The 20,559-nt window shown below is 43.3% G+C and overlaps 1 protein-coding gene across 2 annotated transcripts in view; it reads right to left on the bottom strand.

Moving 5' to 3' along the window:
• Positions 1-20,559, bottom strand: part of plcd1a (phospholipase C, delta 1a) — a 43,378-nt gene that overhangs the window by 6,566 nt on the left and 16,253 nt on the right. For both annotated transcript variants that reach the window (XM_084326510.1, XM_084326509.1), the window contains exons 3-12: positions 14,401-14,629; positions 13,764-13,893; positions 13,016-13,244; positions 12,330-12,531; positions 9,871-10,015; positions 9,220-9,372; positions 6,953-7,105; positions 6,521-6,677; positions 5,146-5,262; positions 4,647-4,825 (exon numbers count right to left, since the gene is read on the bottom strand). In XM_084326510.1, coding sequence (XP_084182636.1) covers positions 4,647-4,825; positions 5,146-5,262; positions 6,521-6,677; positions 6,953-7,105; positions 9,220-9,372; positions 9,871-10,015; positions 12,330-12,531; positions 13,016-13,244; positions 13,764-13,893; positions 14,401-14,629 — 1,694 coding nt within the window. The remainder of the gene's footprint in view (positions 1-4,646; positions 4,826-5,145; positions 5,263-6,520; positions 6,678-6,952; positions 7,106-9,219; positions 9,373-9,870; positions 10,016-12,329; positions 12,532-13,015; positions 13,245-13,763; positions 13,894-14,400; positions 14,630-20,559) is intronic.

Genomic DNA, 20,559 nt, shown 5'->3' with positions numbered 1-20,559 from the left:
TATACATTTGGCATAGAAACTGTACATTGGAGGAGGTTGGTTGGGTGGGGTGGGGTTGGGTGGGTTGGGTGAGGGCTGTACATTGGAGGTGGGGGGGGGGGGGGTTGGGAAGGGGACACACACACATTTTACACTGTACATTGGAATATTGACAAAGCCTTACTTGGTCATTTACTGTACAACTAGGTTAGGACATTTGTAGGGGCCAGTTTCGAATTGCAGTCTCACGTAGGTGTTTTTTGAGAGTGTTTTTGAAGGTGGGTAGTGATTCACATTCCTTTACAGCTTTAGGCAGGGCGTTCCACATTGATGTGGCATAATTGCGAAACGTGTTTAGTCCCTTGTTTGAGCCGAATCTGGGTTTTACATGATTTGTGGAGCTCCCTCTGGTGTTGTGATCGTGGTATTCACTGACCTTTGGGAAGTATTTTGACATGTACATGGGTACCTTGGTCGCGTAGTGTATCTTGTAGACCAGGCCCATTGCAAGTTGCTGTACTCTGTCATCTACTCTAAGCCATCCTAGGTTGTCAAAGTGGGCAGGGGTGAGGTGGGTTCTAGGAGTCAGGTCAAGTAGTAGTCTGACTAGCTTGTTTTGAGATGTTTGTAATTTGTTTTTTAGTGCCTTTGAGGTGCTTTGGTACCATGAGGTGCAAGCATAGTCGTAGTACCCTTGAATGAGTGCTCCTGCTAGAGTCTTCAGGGTATTCTTGTTTACCAGAGAGGAGATCCGGTACAAGAAACGCGTTCGTTGGTTGACTTTTTTTATTACATTGGATGCCATTTTGTCACAGGAAAGATTAGCCTCTAGGATGGAACCCAGGTAGGTAATTTCATCTTTCCTTGTGATAATATTGTCACCCACTGTAACCGAGAAGCCGTCGGTCTTGCTGAGTTTGTTATTTGAACCGAAGAGAATGGACTCTGTTTTGCCCATGTGTAATGATAGTTTGTTGTCGGCGAGCCATATGCAGATTTTGCCTAGTTCCGAGCTGAGGGCTTTTTCAACCTGTAACTTGTTCTTGTCAGAGACCAGCAGGGCTGAGTCGTCCGCAAACAGGAACAAGTTGCAGTCACAAGCTGACGACATGTCATTTGCATAAATTAGGAATAGTAGCGGTCCTAGTATGCTTCCTTGTGGAACACCACAGCCCACTATCTAACGCGTTAATCTTTAAAAGCCAGTAATCTGATTGCAGTTACTTGTCCAAGTGGCTGTGCATTACTATTTCGTTACTATCTCATCATAAATTCATAATGCAGGCGGAATGCAGTATTTTATTTCGTTTTCGACAGTCAAAAATACATTTTGAGCTGTTTTTCTTTTGAGAGTGACGTAGTGTGGCAGTGAAAGGGTTACACAAGAATGTGTCCCGCGGGCCGCGGCGTGACTGGACACTCTGTCTGTGAGTGACTCTGCTTTGGTACAATCACATTCCCCATCCACAGTCTGCGAATCAGAGGCAGAGTAGGGCGGGTCTTCACAGCACGTCATGTGACATATGCGCCAATCGTGTGACAGCAGGGCGCCGTCGTCGGAGAATTCCACCCCAAAACGCTTGGCAAAATTAAAAGTGAGTTTCTGTTCAGACTTCCATCCCAAAACGCTCGTCAGTCACTACTTCACGTTCATATGCGGAGGAAACAAAATACTGTCTACCGCTAAAAACAGCACATCCAATTGCATTGAAAGCATCTGGAATCACAACACTAGCCGACGCTTCGACTAGTAGGTACAGGAGGACTCGGAGGCCAGCCAAACAGCAAAAGAGAGAGATTGTTTCTTTCCCTTTTGATTAATGTATATTTGATGGTGGCAGAGCAAAAGCTCTTATTTGCCAGATTTACAGTTAATTTACATGTTAAAGAGAGACTGATTGTATGTTTATAGAGAGACATTTATAAAAACAATTTAATAGTTACAGTTGATATAATTGAATAGTTCAGCCTGCATTTGTTAGATGTGAATGGATACACTGGTTTTGTAAAACCACTGGCTGGCTGCTCTAATGCTGTGAGCATCATAGACTGTTGCTTTACCATACTTGATGGTACAGAAGCTGAAGCACTAGTTTAACAATTTACGTTATGTGCAGAGAAACAAGTTAAAAACAATTTATGCACTTTCAATAAAGCGTTTAAAAAAAACGGTTGGGGGAACGACGACGACTTCGTAACCTAGTTACTTTCAAAGTAACTAAGTTACTCTGATAATCAAGTAATCAGTAAAGTAACTTGGATTACTTTTTAAAGGAGTAATCAATAATCAGTAATCGGATTACTTTTACAAGTAATCTGTGGCATCACTGTCCGGATGGTACTGCACCCCATTGGATTGGATTGAATGAAACGCATGGGGAAAAAAGAGTCCGGTTTCCACATTTGACTTGTCAGGCAAGTAACCGGAGACGATCCCAGTCATTGCCCACCATCAGAACAGCGTGGAATATGTCTTTTGACCACCCAGTGTTGGATCAATAAACGCAATCGATATTTGGAATGGCGATCAGGAATTGGAATAATCTTTTTGGAGAACATCTGATCTGAGGTAAGGAATCTATTTGACCAGTATTGGGATAATCAGAGCTGTTTTCACCTATATATCAACGTGTCCCCTATGTGTGTATGTGGCTGTGAGTGTGTGTAGCTGATAAGGAAATAAGATAATGGATTTTTCAGCCCGGTTCTATAGCGTGCACATATACTATCGATAATCTAGCGTTTATTTGAAAACGATTCATAAATAGGCAGAAAAATTACAACGTAAAGCGCGATTCCTGCAGAATCTTTTTTTCTTTTTTGAAAGTTTTAAAAAACAAGCGTTTTTCATAATGGTATAAAACGGAAATGAACCGATTAAAAAACAATCCGTTTTGACAATGTTGACTGCAAACAAGTCATTGATAAGCGACGGTCGTATTAGACACATAGCCATAATTTAAGATATAGTTTATGCGTTCACAAATGTGAGAGCTCTGTCATTGAATAGAGCGGTGGCACGCAACAGGGCTAATAGGACTGGCACGGCTGGCACGGAAAGTGTTAAAGATAAGTCATTGGTAATTGTTTGAGGTTCAAATTAAGCAACTAACTTCAAAACAAAACTAGACACATTATCTAAAAAAAAAAATAATAATAATAATAAAGATTTAAAAAATCGAACCCTAACTAACCTTACTGTCATGCACGTGTCCTAATAAACAAACCTACACTGTAGCACTCAACACTTTGATGAACATTGTTACTCAGCTGAGTTGTGTCCTTCCTGATGTCTTGTTGTACAGAACTTGTAAGTCGCTTTGGATAAAAGCGTCAGCTAAATGACGCGGCTTATAGTGCGAAAATTACGGTAAATGTAAATGTAAAATGTAAATGTAGACACCTCCTGCCCGACACCCCACTAACCACCTCGGCCAGTCCTTTGTGACAGTGGCCATCAGGCTCCACAACCATGGAGAAGGGACTGCTGCCAGCAGCCGGAGAACTAACGGCTGCAGAACGCGAGAACTACTAGGAATGTCTGACCACTAAGTGTGTCTGACTCTTGACCACCAAAACCTGCACGGACTACAACCTATGACATATATCATGCTAGTTAGGGTACCTTGTGTATACTGTTTACTCTTACTGAAAGTATATATTCAGATTGAAATGATTTATTGCCTATATTTATTTTAATGTATAATATAACCGATAGGGAAAACAGACCCTCTTGCTGTGAGGCGACAGTGTTAACCACTACACCACCGTGCCGCCTTAAAAAAAAGAAGCTTCTCAAAATCAAGGCATGCATTGGCCGGGAATCGAACCCGGGCCTCCCGCGTGGCAGGCGAGAATTCTACCACTGAACCACCAATGCTTTACTTAGACGGCACTCAAGAGAGATGCTGCACTACAGCAACACATCCTGTAAATCTACCCTCCAATAGACCAAGGAGACTCATAATAACATGCGGTACAAGTGGACCTAGCGCCAACCTAGCGGAGATCTCGCCGGTCCATATCTCGGCCCTTAGTACTGTATTTATACAACGACAACTAAATTTGCTTTTGACTGATTTGATCTTTCAACAGTACTGTCTTGGCTGACTGCCAACCTACTGTATCGACAGAGTTGATCCGAATTGGAAAAGGAATTCAGTTATTGCCGTTATGGAGACACACGCACGCACGCAGGCACGCACACACACACACACAGACACACACACACACATACAAATGAGATGTCAATACCCCCTTTGTAATTCATGCACAGGTGCAAACATTACCAAGGGGAGTCTACTGCCCTAACCCCTGTGTGGTGTGATTTAAGCAGCCACACCTGTCTTGGGTCTAGTTAATTGTGGCCCAGGAGCACATGTGGCTTTGCACCTGTTGTGCATCAGAGCAATCAATGAGCACAGGTTAAATCACCCATACACACACACACACACACACACACACAGAGAGAGACAGGTTTCCATCTGCTCTGGCTTGTACCACCTTGGCACCGCTTCAATAAACCGGTCTGCTCTTTATACCACCTGTGTCCCTGTGTTGGAGAGCCCTGTAGAGCCCTGTAGAAAGACACGCAGGTGGTGTGTGGCAGTGTGTAGCATCCAGGCACCACTGCCACAAACACACAAAACAAAGAGAATGACTCTCACCATCACATGGAAGCTCTTCTTCTTTAGCCAGGGTCCCTTGTTAAGTGTCATGGGATCGAACTGAGAGGACAGGTCCCTCTGGAACTCAGGCTTCAGGATGTAGCCAGATTTGCCGTTGGGCAGAAAACGTCCCTGGTTCAGATCCATCTCCTTGCCAGGTGTCTGGAAGTTCAGCGCCACTAGCAATGGAGAAAGAGAAGGGGGAGAGAGAGAGTGTGATGCATAAGAACACTGAAGATTGTCCCTCATGAAGCCCTGAACTGTGCCTTATACACGCTCCGATACAGTACATACATCCACAAAGGCCGACATTTTTAAGGGACTTGTTTTGGAGACGCTTTAGTTAAGTGTTTGTTTTTTTACTTCGGAGTTACTGCACACTTTCACAAGGTATGCATAGAATGTTTGTCTGAGGGGAGCAACAGTTGTGATTGGAGGCTCAAGAAAAGAGGGCGGGGTTTGAGACAGGTATATATTGTAAATATCAGTATTAACGTACCTATTTGGCAGCCAGCGTTCCACACGCTCACTGGGTTGTAGTTGGAGGAGTCCGTTCTGGAGCCAGCAGGGTAGATCCTACTGAGTTTGTCCATGTTGTGGTGGATGTAGGCAGTGGCTATGAGGAATAACATAAAGCTACTTTAACATACAATGATATGGAAAGGAGGGCTGACCCACTCTTAGTCCACTTATTGGCCGTTGGGTCTTAACTTGACTAAGATGTTTTTTTACAACATGCTTTGATCTTTAATCAGCAGTAGACTAGAAGCGGTCATTCTGCAGTATGCTATCCATTTGAAAGTTTCAAGTTTTGTTTTATTTAATAATAATAGATTTAATTTATATAGCACACTTTAAACTCAGTGAGCTCTCAAGGTGCTTCACAGCAGAAAGGAAAACAAAATTCAAAATAGAATAAAAAGGTTTAAAACAAGAAAACATTCAAATGAATGCAAATAAACAGATACGAATAAAAAGGTTTAAAACATAAACATTTAATTAAATTAAATTAAATAAACAAAACATAGGAGCAGATTAAAAAACAGGCCCTATTGGAAGGCAGAGCAAAACAAATGGGTTTTAGGGCTGGCCTTGAAGGCAGCAATGGAGACTGAGGCCTTGATGGACCCCAGCAGCTGATTCCACAGGCGTGGCCCCAGTGCGGAAAAAGCACGGTATTTGTCACATATAAGGTACATGTACATTATAGTGAAATGCTTGGTTCTGTATGACCCTCCTGAGATTGTGCTTCATACAGTAAAAGAGTAAAAGACCAAACACTATACAAAATATACGATATACAAAACTAAAATGTACTAAATACTAAATGCTAAATACAACTACAATACAAAATGCAAAATAGACTATAATATGGAAAAAGCAAGTTTACAGAGCTGCCAATTAAAAGGATTATTGGATTAATTGACAAACTCCCATGGCTACAGTATGAACTGACAACGGATTTATTTAGTCATGGGACTAAAATAAAAAATAACATTGACGACAGAAGTAATAGAAATCCATGAGAAAAGGATGCAAGCCAACGTGTGTTGAGCCTGCAGGCTGACAGATCCTGTTGCACAAGGCCTGTTGTAACAGATCAGAGATCAGTGCTGTCTGCCGTGTTACCTGAGGCCTGTTGTAACAGATCAGAGATCAGTGCTGTCTGCCGTGTTACCTGAGGTCTGTTGTAACAGATCAGAGATCAGTGCTGTCTGCTGTGTTACCTGAGGCCTGTTGTAACAGATCAGAGATGAGCACTGTCTGCCGTGTTACCTGAGGTCTGTTGTAACAGATCAGAGATCAGTGGTGTCTGCCGTGTTACCTGAGGTCTGTTGTAACAGATCAGAGATCAGTGCTGTCTGCTGTGTTACCTGAGGTCTCGGCCAGGTTGAAAGCTTTGTTCTCCTTGAAAGAGGACATCTCGTAGAAGGCCTGGTTGTCCCTGGCGTGCTCAAAGCCATTGAAGTGGACACTCTTGCAGTAGATGACCATGTTGGAAAGTTCTTTGGCGAGCTTGATCTTTGATTTCTGTCGGACACAAGTGTAATTAGTTACTTATTCCAATTACTCCTTTAAAAAGTCATCAAAATTACTTTACTGATTATTTTGTGTTTTGTATTTTGTTTACCTAACAGCGGAGTTTACAGTACTTTACAAAAAGTTAAAAAGAATAGAAGAAATAATAGTGATAATGAATTTAAATAATAAGTTAAAATAGAAAATGCACAAATAACATTTACAAATAGAAAAAAAGTTTATAACAGTATTAAAAAAGGTGGACACAGTTTTGCCATTTAACACACCTTAGCCTTAGCTTTCTGTCCATTCTCCTTGGAGTCCGCTGCCTCGTCCTCTTCTGACACACTGTCGTCTTCTACTGTGACAGTGTTGTTGTTGAATGCTGCATCCAGCTTGTTCAATCGTTTGCCCTTGACTATGAACCTCCCCTTCAGTTTCTGCAGACAGACATGTGACATTTGTGCTACTTTATTAAAATGGACTTTTCACAAAAGGAGATACTTTACTTCAGTGAAGTTTGACTTAAAGGCACACTAAGTAGTTTCAGCCACTAGATGTCACTAGATAGCCACTAAAACAATGTGGTGTTTACATAGCTGTAGCATCGAACGTTGTTCAGGTCAAACTAGGCATTGCAGATCAAATATGACATACCAATATTTCAAGGAGAAAGTTGACAAGTGAACAAGCCGTCATTTTATTTTCCAATACGGGAGCAGAGAACCACGGACTGACCACTAGCAGCATGTTTATCTAATCAGGTGCGTTCCACGTGGGGAAATGTCAAGTTGGGAGGGGATACAAGCCTATAACATGCACTCACTGCCCAAAGGGTGAGGTTCAGAAACAACCCGAGCACAGCAACATAAGAAAATACAGGTGGCCTAGAGAAATTCATAGTATAAGAAGTTACTGTTTGATGGCATTGCAGATTCTATCTTTAAGTTGGAGTTTTTAGCTTGTTTTTTGGGTCATTATAAGTCCAAAGTTTGTGGATTGGTTCCTTTTTAATCAGATCAACATAGATAGTATCAGTTATGAGAGGTAAAGTCCAGGATTACAGAACTGTGTTTTACTGTAAACAGTCTAATTGCATTCACTACTCTTGTGATTATTAGATCAAATAGATGCTCTCCACATCTGCTTTGCACTTCTCCCCTGAGATACACATAGGCTACATACAGATCACAGATTTCCAGTGCCCCCCCCCCCCCCCCCCCCCCCAATTACACTTCCACAGGGAATGGGCACATTGACTGGGATCGAACCTGTGGCCCCCCAGTTCCAGGTTGGTCTCTAGCCACCCTCCCTAGGGTCTTGATGTCTTTCCAAATTGCTGTGACAATTCAAAAATCTGATCACATGCAAACACTGAAGGAAGAAACCCCCCCCCCCCCCCCCCTTCCATGAACCCACCCACCCGAAACGAAGAGAGTGTTATTTCCAGCCACACCCCATCAAAAGCCAATGAGAGGAGGGAAAATGTCATGTAATCCATAATTATAAACGTCTTTCAGGCAGAGACAATGCCACAGGCATCCGTCCCACGAGTGCTACGTCGGAACAGAACTGCCCATGAGGGGTACGGCGCGGAAAGACGATTCCAAACGCTATTGTCTCCTCCTGTCTCCCGGCGTCACAAGACTTCCCCCAGGACAAATCTCCAGTGACAGTCACACCCAACGTCTAGCTGCCACCCCTCGCTTAACCGCAGAGAATAAGAGTTGATGGAGGCAGAGAGTCGGGGGAGGGATAGAAAAGACTTACACAAGTACAAAACTAAACAGAAAGCTGTTGGAAGAGAGACAACAATGTCAGGAGTGGGAGTGTTGACTGACTGTGGAGTGTTTCAGCGTTTCACTTGGTCGGCCACTGCCACATTCCCTGTGAGCCTCTACGCACTGCGAGAGGGGGAAAAAAGACTCAACCGTTACCACCTTGGCCTTATGGAATGACGACCAGCTGTGTGCATTCCCTGCATGCCTCTCAGACTGGGTCTAATCAAAGCCAGCTCCTCTTCACATACAAATTATAATTCCGTTTTGGCAACAGCCTCGCGGGCCCGGCGGAGTCAAACTAGGTGTTTTCTCAGCGGAGAGACTCCACAACCTCACGGCGGAGTCTTGTCTAGACTTGTCAGTTTCTCAAACAGTGCTATACGACTTCTAGCGAATACTGTATGCTCCCCCTGCCAGCTTGCGTGGTGCTTGTTTGGGTCGTACCACAAGTTCAGCAGGAGTGGAGGGGATTTGGCCTTCGAGAATGATGTGGTTTTGATTATCTGGTAGTTTACACAATGTTCACATAATTGACCTATCTCGAACCCCCGCCCTTTTGAGCTTGTCACCTTCCTTTTCCAGAGACATTTGATTGTTGCGGTAAGTAAACAGGAAGATGAGCTTAGATGACTTTGGCAGACAGAGTGAAGGCTTGTGGGTTTGTTTTGGTGTCTGCCTTGGAGGGTGGGGTCAGAGTGAGGCTCATGGATTTGTAAATACTGCATAATAGATCTCTATGAACTCAGGTAGAAGACGGTGCCTTATCCTCTGACCTCAGGCGAGGGGAAGCTGGTGGGCATGGTGTCTCCCAGGGGCTGTGCGAGCAGAGCGCTGCCCAGGATGGAGCTCATGTGCTGGGCCATCAGCTTCTGCTGCTCCACACTGCAGTGGTTCTCCAGGGATAGGATCACTGGGTACTCCGAGGTCTGAGAAAAATATAGACAATAAATTATTATCTGGGTACAAATAAGTACCCTTGAGAAAACTGTACATTTATGTACCAATGTGTGCCAAAAGATCATCAAAATGTTTGTTCCTGTCCTACACTCATGGGTGTAGATAAAAACTCCATTCAATGAAATATGATTATTGATTTTGAAATAATTACACTTACACCCACCTCCCATACACCATTCTTCCCATTGGTCCTCAACAACAACGGAGTGAAGCCTAAGATGGACAGTAAATCTATCCAGTGTCATTGGTTAATGTTCAAATAAAGTCCCTCCCATTTGAACAGACTGCTTCACTGTCAAATCACGGAAGCTAAACACATTCTTACTGAAATTCCATGGGACTTCAATGTTCCAGAATATTCTAAAAAGGAAATCCATGGATTTCACAGTTAAATCACTATCTTAACACTCCTCTCTGCAGCCGATGACAACCACCCTCCCCAGTTCCAAACACAATGTCTGACATACCTTGAAGGCGTAGTCCTTGATGGCCTTGATGACGTCTTTGAAGAGCACTTTGGAGGTGAGGGTGTACCCGTGGTAAATGACAGGCTCTCCGTTGGCCCCATCCCAGCAGTCTAGCTCCACACAGCGACAGCTCTTCATTAGGGCTCTGCACAGGAACACAAAAACACCATCAACGCATGCAACACGGTTCACTAACTGCTGCTGTGACACATTGTCACCTCCATATAATTATATTTATATTTGTAAACACTACTGGATCCTACACTGTGAACGGAACGTGCAATGTCAATGTTACTCACTTGCCTTGTATATCTTCTACCATTAAACTTTTAGTTAAGTATTGTGTGATCTGTGTGATTTTGTGTGAAGGGCGGACTAGCAAACTAAGATGTTCATTGTAGGGCAAACTGTCTGTTTAACTGTGCACATGGCAATAAATAATCTTGAATCTTGAATCTAGCTGGCCTGCTCGCAAACACACCAAAGTAACACGTTCAGAGTTAAGAGCAGGGAATCTCCACGAAGATGACAGATCTCTTGTTCTCTATCTCTTGTTTACGGGCTGGTTTCTATGTAAAGGCACTATAATCAGGCACCCTGTATGGATGAGGCCAGGTGTGCGGGAGGTTCAGGTTGCTACAGCAGCAGCCACAACCACTGTTGATTTGTCCAGAATTTGAGCTCACTGATGTACGCTGTCCGTTGTTTGTTTTTGTCAGACACAAAAACAGTCGCCATGGTAATGATGATGACGGCAAACATGCCCTTTGAGCCATAGGACCCAATTATTTTGTTCATGTTAACCTCTTGAGCCCTAGCCATATTTTCAGAAAATTTGCCTAAAAGTATGAAGTAACATCATGACGGAAACAACCGCTTTGGATCACCATAGCGATTGGTGATGTATCCGTCGGTTCCAAAAGTTAATTCTAAGTCTGAACCTTTTTTTATCTGTCACTCACAGCAGATTCTGACTGACACATCATCAGCCGGGTACTAGCACATCATCAGCCCTGGCCAACAGACGGACATTCCTCAGCGAAGAATACTTGAAAACAGATGTAGACAGACGGACACAACGGATCAATGTGTCCGCCTCATTTATCACAACAAGAGCTATTGAACACGTATGCTCTTCTTCAACTGGGAGCTGCCCAGTACAACCAGTACTGTTGGTTCCTGAGCAGCTCCACTCAGGCAGCTGAGGCTTAAGTGCAGTTGTTTAGGGAGCGGAGCCTGCCAGTCCTGGAATTGGAACCAGCAGCCTACCTGTCATAAGTCTGACTCTATGTGACCTTTAGGCCACTGTTGCCATTTGAACGCTGCTAATGACATTAACACTTAAGAAAACCATATATAGTCCATTTAGAAATGCTTTTTGGACAGTCCATGTATTCGAAGGTGCCAAGTCAATCCAAATAATTTTGAGTGTGAATGTTATATATCATCTGAAAGTACTCAACCTCTACTGTCCTTAACTGTAAATGTACACAACACTGCAGTTTTCCATCTGTACATAACTGGGTTTCAAAACATTGTTCACCTGAAAACCTTAAAGGAACACGCCAACATTATGGGGAAATGCGATTACCGTCTTCTCCAGACATGAAGATAGATACCAATTTCCCCTCTGTGCATTCAGTAGACAGTTATCTGACTGTAAGCTAGCCTATCTTAGAACAAATACAGATACGGACCAGCTAGCCTGGCTGTTGACCAAATACACCTCTCCCAGAGTTTTCCTGCTTCCGTTCATTTGTCTTGCAGCTGAATTGCTTTCTACTGAACGCACAGAGAGGAGATTGGTATCTATCTTCTTGTCTTGACTCTGGAGAAGGTAAGCAGCATTTCTGTATACCATATATATATATTTATTCCCAGCGCATATATACCTATCCTCACCTGTCTGTACTTACCTGCACATAGTCCTTTACTATATCTATATCTGTACATATCCTACTCTTACTAGTTAGTTACACTGCTGGCCAGTAGTAGTCATACTGTCTCTATTTATATAATACAACTCTGTACATCTGATTAGCACTACACTCAGTAGTACTAATTTGTATATTTTGTACCCAGTTTAACCAGCTACATTGTATATTGCTATTGCACTTTACTGCCACACTTATTTTCGTACTGTACTGTGCTGTATAATGACAATAAATTCTAATCTAATATAATCTAATTTCCCATAATGTTGGCGTGATCCTTTAAGTGTATTTTCTCCTCAAGGTTTGATTTGATTTTTTGATTTGAAGTCTTTATTTCGAACATGCAATGAATACAACAAACAATAACAAAAAAGAAAAAACAACTCAATCTGCATGTTCGAAAAGGAGTAGGAAGAAGTATACACTTATTTAATCCTACCCCTTTTCCACTACTCAAATGAGTGTACTATTTTAAACATAAAGGTAAATAAAGGTTTGAAATAAGGTTGAAGAATGTGAGCTTGCCGTATGTAGGCCTCAGTGCTGCTAGGCCCCTTCAGCTGGTCGGCCGTCAGGTAGGTATTGTGGGAGGAGGAGACGTAGTAGTGGTTGAGGGGACGACTCATGTCCTGGTAGACGTCCTTGTGGGCCGGGTTGAGAATGGAACCCTCCCCATGGTGCAGGTACATCAGGAAGCCATCTCTGGTCATGTGCTTCTTCTGCTTGGCTGAGTAACGAGAGAGAGAGAGAGAGAGAGAGAGAGAGAGAGAGAGAGAGAGAGAGAGAGAGAGAGAGAGAGAGAGAGAGAGAGAGAGAGAGAGAGAGAGAGAGAGAGAGAGAGAGAGAGAGAGAGAGAGAGAGAGAGAGAGAGAATGTGAGTCCCTTTAAACATGGAGAATGCCATATCGATGGCCGAAAGTACAAAACCTCCTACAGTATCTGCCTTAAAGAAAAACTCCTATCTGCACTTTGCGAGGCACTAATACCTGGTTGGTATTGTTAACACATAATATAGTAATATAGTCCAATAGTATCCTTAGAAAATAGCATTCTGCAAGAAAACAACAACAGGTTTTGCTCTTCGGCCACCGATACGGAACTTGGACTTTCAGTTGAAGCCGAGTTCCTCTTATTATCGACCCCAAAATAGGAACCAAACAGCAGGTGCTGCTGGGAAACATCTATTCGGAGGGGACAGTGTAACGTCTCACCCGTTTCGTCCAGCTCGTACTTCTGGATCAGCCTCAGGGCGTCCTCCATGGACACCTGCTCCCGCTGCTCGTTCAGCAGGAAGTTCAGCAGGTCCCGGACGCTCATCTGACCTCCCGTCTTGGCGTACTTCTCGTAGATCACCTCGATCTCCTCCCGGTGTGTCAGCAGGTCGTAGAAGTGCTTGATCTCCGGGCCCTCCAGGGAGCCAGACTGAGACTTGTCACATTTCTACAGGAAGTGATAATTAGGAGACAATCCGTCAAACATGGACATGTTGTGCACCAGGTCAGACGGATTTGCCTGTTGTATGATTAGCCACGCAGATGAATGCAATGCCATGTTATCGTTTTGTCTACTTCTCTGTAGTACTTGATATTATGGTACACAAATGACGGGGGTAATAATAACTATTGTGTAATAACAAAATAATCTGAAATTACCTGGTCATTTCTCGTAAACATCCGGTAATGACAAATACTGTAATTATTTATAATTATAAGACAGGTGTTTTCTCAGGTAAATTACTGAGTAATGGAATTATTTATATTTCATTAGGTACGTAGTTACCCTGTAGTTTGTCTACCGTAACATAGAAGTGCTACCTAATTAACCGTCTCAAACTCCGCCCTCTTTTCCTGATCCTCCAATCACAACTGTTGCTTTCCTCCAACAAACTGTGACTGGAGGATCAAGAATAGACCGTTTGAGAGTTTTAGAGTTTGAGAGAGTGAGCGGACGGTTACTCACAGCAAACAGCTCCTCAGCGTACGTGTCGTCCACCTCGATGTTGATCTGTCTCAGGAAGTGCTTCAGCTCCTTCAGGGTCATCTTGTTGTCCTCGTTCTTGTCCGCCTTCCTCATGCAGTTGAAGATCCAGCTGACATTTTACATGTAAGGATGTGAGTATATATTTTCTCAAGCTCTATTCACAGCACAACAGACAGCTACGTTGAGTTATGATGGGTTACCCCATATGGAAAAGATGCATACAAAGATTTGCATCCAGTAAATATTGTGTATGCTTCTTACAATGAATTCAGAGAATCTGCTATACAGTATATAGCAACCAGTAATCTAATATATAATAGTATACATTAGAAAGATAGTTAATGATATCTGAAGTAATAAATTATACGTTTCTTATAAAACGTTCTGAAGAACTATTATGTTTCTTATCATCATTTTCCGTATGGGTAAGACATTTTCAGAAAACTGTATTTTCCAACTACAAGTAATGTTAAAACTCTTCCAAGGCTTTTGCCCAAAATCTAGATGGTCAATAACATTTTGGATTGTGCCTTGAACAATGCTTGCACGGATGTTCTGACACACTTTCCTGCAAACACACACTTCCTGATCATCAGCTGCGCCGCTGAAAGGATACTGCTCGCTCTTCTGCTGGCGGCTGAGGTTCCGCATGTTGTTGAGGACCTTCTCCAGGCCGCTGATCCACTGCTTGGCCTCCTCCATGGTGCCCGCCATCAGGTCCAGGTTTTTCTTACGGCCCTTGAAGATGATGGAGAAGCAGCGCTCGTCCACGTTGGGCTCTGTGTACTTCTGGAGGCCCTCCGACTGGCGGCCTTTACGCACCGAGTCAATGTCGTCAAGGGAGACTGTCGGGAGAAAGGCGCGGTTTAGTCTGTTACTCAAGGGTGGAAAGTAACTTGAGTGCTTTTACGCAAATATTGTTACTTAAAGGATTAATAGGCGGCCGGTGATTTTTGGCAACATTTTAGATTTCTTATTATATCTCGACACTAGTAATCGATAGTACGTTTGACACCGAAATGAAAACAATCTGCCCAAAATCCATGCCCGCCTATTACTAAGCAGAGTTTTGTTGTATTTAAGTATTTCCATTTTAGAGATCTTTATACTTTTACTCTATTACATTATAAAAAAAAATATCCTACTTTTTGTATGTATCTGAACCATGCAGTGGTACTGTATTAGTCTATCAGGGTAGTTTTACTTTAACTTCAGTAAGGGATTTGTCACGGTCAAGGTCAGATTTATTTATATAGCACATTTAAAAACAACCAAGGTTGACCAAGTGCAGCACAATACAAAGTAGAAAAGTAATGTAAATACAATACTAATAAAAACACAACACAAGATGCACAATCTACACATCCAGGAACATCCAGACGCCGTCCAGATTTAGTTTCACCGACTCTGAAACTCATCTGGAGGTCATTAAAGTGCAGCTTTTGTGACGCCTGAATTTAATTAGCGACTAATTCATTCATTGACAGACGACATCCAGATGCTTTTGATCAGAACCTTATGGTTACATTTAGTCATTTAGCTGACGCTTTTATCCAAAGCGACTTACAAGTTCTGTACGACAAGACAGCAAGAAGGGTACAACTCTATCAGCTGAGTAACAATGTTTATCAAAGTGTTGCGTGTTACAGCGTAGGTTAGTTTATTAGGACAAGTGCATGACAGTAAGGTTAGTCAGGGTTAGATTTTTATTTTATTTTTTTATTATTATCATTTCAGATAATGGTTCCAATGGTTCCAAGTCCAATGTTTGTGACACAGGCGTCAATGAACGTGGCGTGAAGTATAACAGCTCACTGAGAGCCTATAAAGGAGTGATAATCAACAACACACCATGTTATTCCACAGTCACAGTCGTCTCCTCGACGCTGTGCGTTAGACAAGGCAGTATCTACTGGCACCACAGGTTCCTGTGTATCAGGACAAGATATCGGGAAGGCAGACTGTGCCTGCTCTTTTATCTACAGGAAGACTCTTGTGTCGGTGTGTGTTGCTCCATTCTGAGGCCTTCACCCACAAGGACCCTGGCGGCAGAATAAAGTAAACTATTTGCTGAGCACAGGAAGAGACCAGCCTCCACGTTCGTCGCCTTTTGTAGTTTATTATGACTGAGGCTTGTTCCTTTTCAACCCATAGTTAGGGTCGTCAGCTATTGCTCAATTTAGTACACCGTTTTGTCCTATGACGGTGGTGTCATAGGACCAGAAGGTGAGCAGTGTTTATGAATCAAGATGAGCACATAGCTTCTTATTACAGACTAGCAAACACTATTCAGGTTGACCTCAGTGCTGTTACTATTCAGTGTTACTCAACAATGATTCCATAATTCACTAATCTGTTTAAGCCTCCAATTCCATAATCTAATTTAAGATAATTTCCTAAAATAGCTGACTGCTTTTATTGCCCCTTTATTGTCTCCTGTCTATGTTCTTGCATCAGCCAGACGACCCTAGACGACCCAGGATCAGGGTTAAACCTGGAGCTCAGTCTGTCCGTCTGAAGAGAAAAACAAAACCTAGAGAGGGGGGCTTGTGTGTGTGTGTGTGTGTGTGTGTGTGTGTGTGTGTGTGTGTGTGCGTGTGTGCGTGTGTGCGTGTGTGCGTGCGTGCGTGCGTGCGTGCGTGCGTGCGTGCGTGCGTGCGTGCGTGCGTGCGTGCGTGCGTGTACTTGTATTCGGAAGTCTTGGCCATGTATACAAATGCACCATGACCGGTCTGAGAATTGCTGCAATGTCTAAGAGAAAAGCCAAACAAATTGCCAAATATTGCTCTGTCTCAGCTATTATTGGCAGCTTAGCCACGTGGAGAAGGAGGTGCTATGTGTACCCTTAAGTGTTCAGTGCTGCTTGGCCCCGATACATTTGATTCCCTGTTTATGTAATATAATTTGTGGAACCAAATAAAGTATTAAAATGTCAGTGTGTGTGTGTGTGTGTGTGTGTGTGTGTGTGTGTGTGTGTGTGTGTGTGTGTGTGTGTGTGTGTGTGTGTGTGTGTGTGTGTGTGTGTGTGTATGTGTATGTGTATGTGTATGTGTGTGTGTGTGTGTGTGTGTGTGTGTGTGTGTGTGTGTGTGTGTGTGTGTGTGTGTGTGTGTGTGGTGAAGCACACCCGAAAGGACGGACAGATAAATAAATACCTCGATCTCTATAAACACAGGTCGAATCATTCAATATATATTTTACACTATCAAGACCAGTAATGAGGGGGCGACAGTTTGCTTTGGAGGTAGAGCGGTCATCTGGTAATCCGGAGGTTCCCGGTTCAATTCCCGCTCCTCCCCCTAACTGCTCCCGATGAGCAGGTTGGCACCTTGCATGGTTGCCTCTGCCGTCAGTGTGTGAATGTGTGAGTGAATGGGTAAAATGTGAGGAACCAATTGTAAAGCGATTTGGATAAAAGCTAAGCTGCTATATAAAAAATTCACCATTTTTGGGATGGGTACCGAATCAAGTACTTTTAAGGGTACCGACCGAATCACGTCGGTACTACCGAGTACCGATTCACGTGAGATCCGCCGGTGCCACATTTCGGTACTGTAAAAATTTAAATTTTAAAAGTCTGATGACATCAACGTTTTGTTTACCATGAAATGAAACCTATGAAGTGTACCGCACGTTCACGCCAACGTTCACGTGCACAATACATGCTTACCTAGGATTTGACTTGATTCAACAACAAAGCAGTCGGGGCAATAGCAAGCCGAAAACGGTCGCAAGTGTTGTTACACTTTACAAAGCTAGATGCAGACAACGCTCGCTGCAATATTATATATTATATATATATTAACAAATTGTTCTAAATAAATAATAATGTTAATAAATTATTTGATGTTTGGAATTCTTTTTTTTACAACTGAGCTAGGTAGATAAAGAAAATTTAGACTAAAGTACAGAAAAAAGATACCCTTGGGTACCGATATCGATTCACAGGTACCGGTACCAGTACCGGTTTAAATGTGAATGGTACCCAACCCTACCATTTACCATTTACCGTTGCGTTTCATTTGCGCCATTAGCACATCCACAATATAATCAAGGGAATTGAGTATTTTGGATTTGGACCAGGTTGGCAGAGGGAGACCGACCGACTGCGTGTCCAAGTCATGTCATCTGTGTCCCCAGCAGGCATTGCTGAAATACCAGTTAAAGTTCCCCCACAAAGGGGGACATTGTCTCGGCCCAACAAACTTCGCCCAGTTGTGTCTCAGACAATACTCAACACAGCGGCAGGAATCCCAAGCTGGACCGCGGGGCGGCTAAATCAATGTCTACCCACAGACGTATACAAGGGTTAACCTTTAACTTTAACTACAACTTTGCTATTGTAGTGCACTCTTTAAATAGACCGGAGTGGGGGGGGGGATCATCGAGATGCTGTAACGTGTTGGGAACCATCGGAGCTGAACTGGATATGGCAAAGTGGTTCTGAGAAATTACATGCAAAACATCCAGCCGCCCGCTTACGCTATCGGTTAGAAGTGTTTGAATAATGAATGCCTGATGTTGTTTAGTCAAATTCTGGTCGAGTGAGCTGATACAATTACTGGATGAGTGATTCCTTTGCTGGAAATGGTTTAAATCTCTCCTCGGGTCAATGTCGGACTGACTGACTGACAAAGCTTCATTCGGGGGGAAAACAAGAGAATGACAAGGGATGTGAGTGTTATTATAGATGAAAGTAACATCGACACAATGCAGGACAGAACCTGTGTGTGTGTGTGTGTGTGTGTGTGTGTGTGTGTGTGTGTGTGTGTGTGTGTGTGTGTGTGTGTGTGTGTGTGTGTGTGTGTGTGTGTGTGTGTGTGTGTGTGTGTGTGTATGAGGGTGTGTGTGTGTGTGTGTGTGTGTGTGTGTGTGTGTGTGTGTGTGTGTGTGTGTGTGTGTGTGTGTGTGTATGTGTGTGTGTGTGTGTGTGTGTGTGTGTGTGTGTGTGTGTTGAGTGTGGGAGTGAGGGTGGTTATTGTAAACACAGGATGTCTTTTCAAAACAAGGCCAGTCCAATAAAACCGAGCTCTGATCTCATGCTGTTGTAGAATGACGCACCAATCCACACGCCGTTGTAGAATGACGTACCAATCCACACGCTGTTGTAGAATGACGCACCAATCCACACGCTGTTGTAGAATGACGCACCAATCCACACGCTGTTGTACTGACGTACTGCTCCAGTGGTAAATTAAACCACAAAAAGAAAAAATAGTGTTTACAAAACAAAAACTAGTATCCTCCCACATTCTCTCTAACCACTGTACCACCGTGGGCGGCACGGTGGTACAGTGGTTAGCACTGCTGCCTCACAGCAAGAATGTCCTGGGTTCCAACCCCAGCAGGGGGCCTTTCTGTGTGGAGTTTGCATGTTCGCCCTGTGTTCGCGTGGGTTTCCTCCAGGTACTCTGATTTCCTCCCACACCATAAAGACATGCATGGTAGGCAGGGACTACAGATGAAAACTAGCTCATTAGCTAATTCTGGCACATTTATATTGATGTGGAAACTGAAGATGTTGATTAATGTGCACTGTCCCTGGGTAATAAATTCATAAATAACTTAACTTAACTCTCCCTCTTTGCCAAAAGTACTTAAATGGGCTGGTTTCGGTCAACTTTGTTTGATTGGATCCACAGGAAGAGAAGAAAAAAATGCAATGCTTCCTTCAACCAGGAAATGCCTGTGGAATCACTACTGTTCAATTTTCCATTGTGTCCAGTCCAGTCCAGTCCAGTCCGGTCCGGTCCAGTCCCAACCCAAGCTGACCCCTGTTTCCCCCTCTTCTGTCCAGTTAACCTCGCTCTACCAGGCGTCCTGGGTTCCGAAACGCCTGGTTTCCTATTAGCGTGCAAACTGCCGTAATCGGATACGGAAGACCGCCGGACATACGAGAGTGGAAATCATCGGCCTATGATGATCCTAAAAAATTATTCAGTTTGGAGCTAAAACAGGCGGCATGAGTTATTGGTTCGTTTATAGATCCCCTCCAGATGTATTTTAAACCCTTAAAAAAAGAAATATTGAATATTTGTATAAATGTGTTTTTTTTCCTACCAAATTGTTCAATAAACTACTCGTAATGGCTTTGCAGCATACCAAAAATACAAGGATCTATGAATATGCAAATTGGCAATAAGCACCCATTGATATTTACCAGTAATTCCAAGTCTGCAGTTTATATTCTTTCAATGCATGTCATACATTATGCAGCGTACCACAGGGATCTGTACTTGCGCCAATCCTTTTTGCGCTCTACATGCTCCCCCTAGGCCTTCTCATCAGCTCATTTAAGGGCATATCTTACCACTGCTACGCAGATGACATCCAATTATATCTCTCCTTCAAACCCTATTACTTAGATAAATTAAATATCCTGCACGAGTGCCTATCGCCGGCCATCGAAAACTGGATGGGTAGCAACTTCCTGCAGCTCAATGTGGCAAAAACAGAGGTACTAATCATAGCACCAGATAGCATTGCCTCAAGAGTAGCCTCGCACATGGGTTCCCTTAAAAGCAATGTGCTCCCCCACCCCACATAAAAAACCTCTGGGTCAGGCCATGAATCTGGACAAACATGTAAAAAATCTGACTCGCAATTGTTTCTTTCACTTAAGAAACATTTCAAAACTGGCGGCTGGGTGGCGCAGCGGAGATTGCGCTCGTCACCAATGCAAGAGACTCCGGTCTCGAATCCGGGTGTCAGCATTGCCTCCGGCTTGGGCCGGCCGTCATACTGGCTCAATTGGCAGAGCCAGCGGGTGGAAGTC

Source organism: Notolepis coatsorum, assembly GCF_963971535.1.
Source record: "Notolepis coatsorum genome assembly, chromosome: 12".
NCBI classification, from domain to species: domain Eukaryota; kingdom Metazoa; phylum Chordata; class Actinopteri; order Aulopiformes; family Paralepididae; genus Notolepis; species Notolepis coatsorum.
Note: the sequence above shows the minus strand (reverse complement) of the source record. Positions and strands in the feature narration are given on the sequence as shown.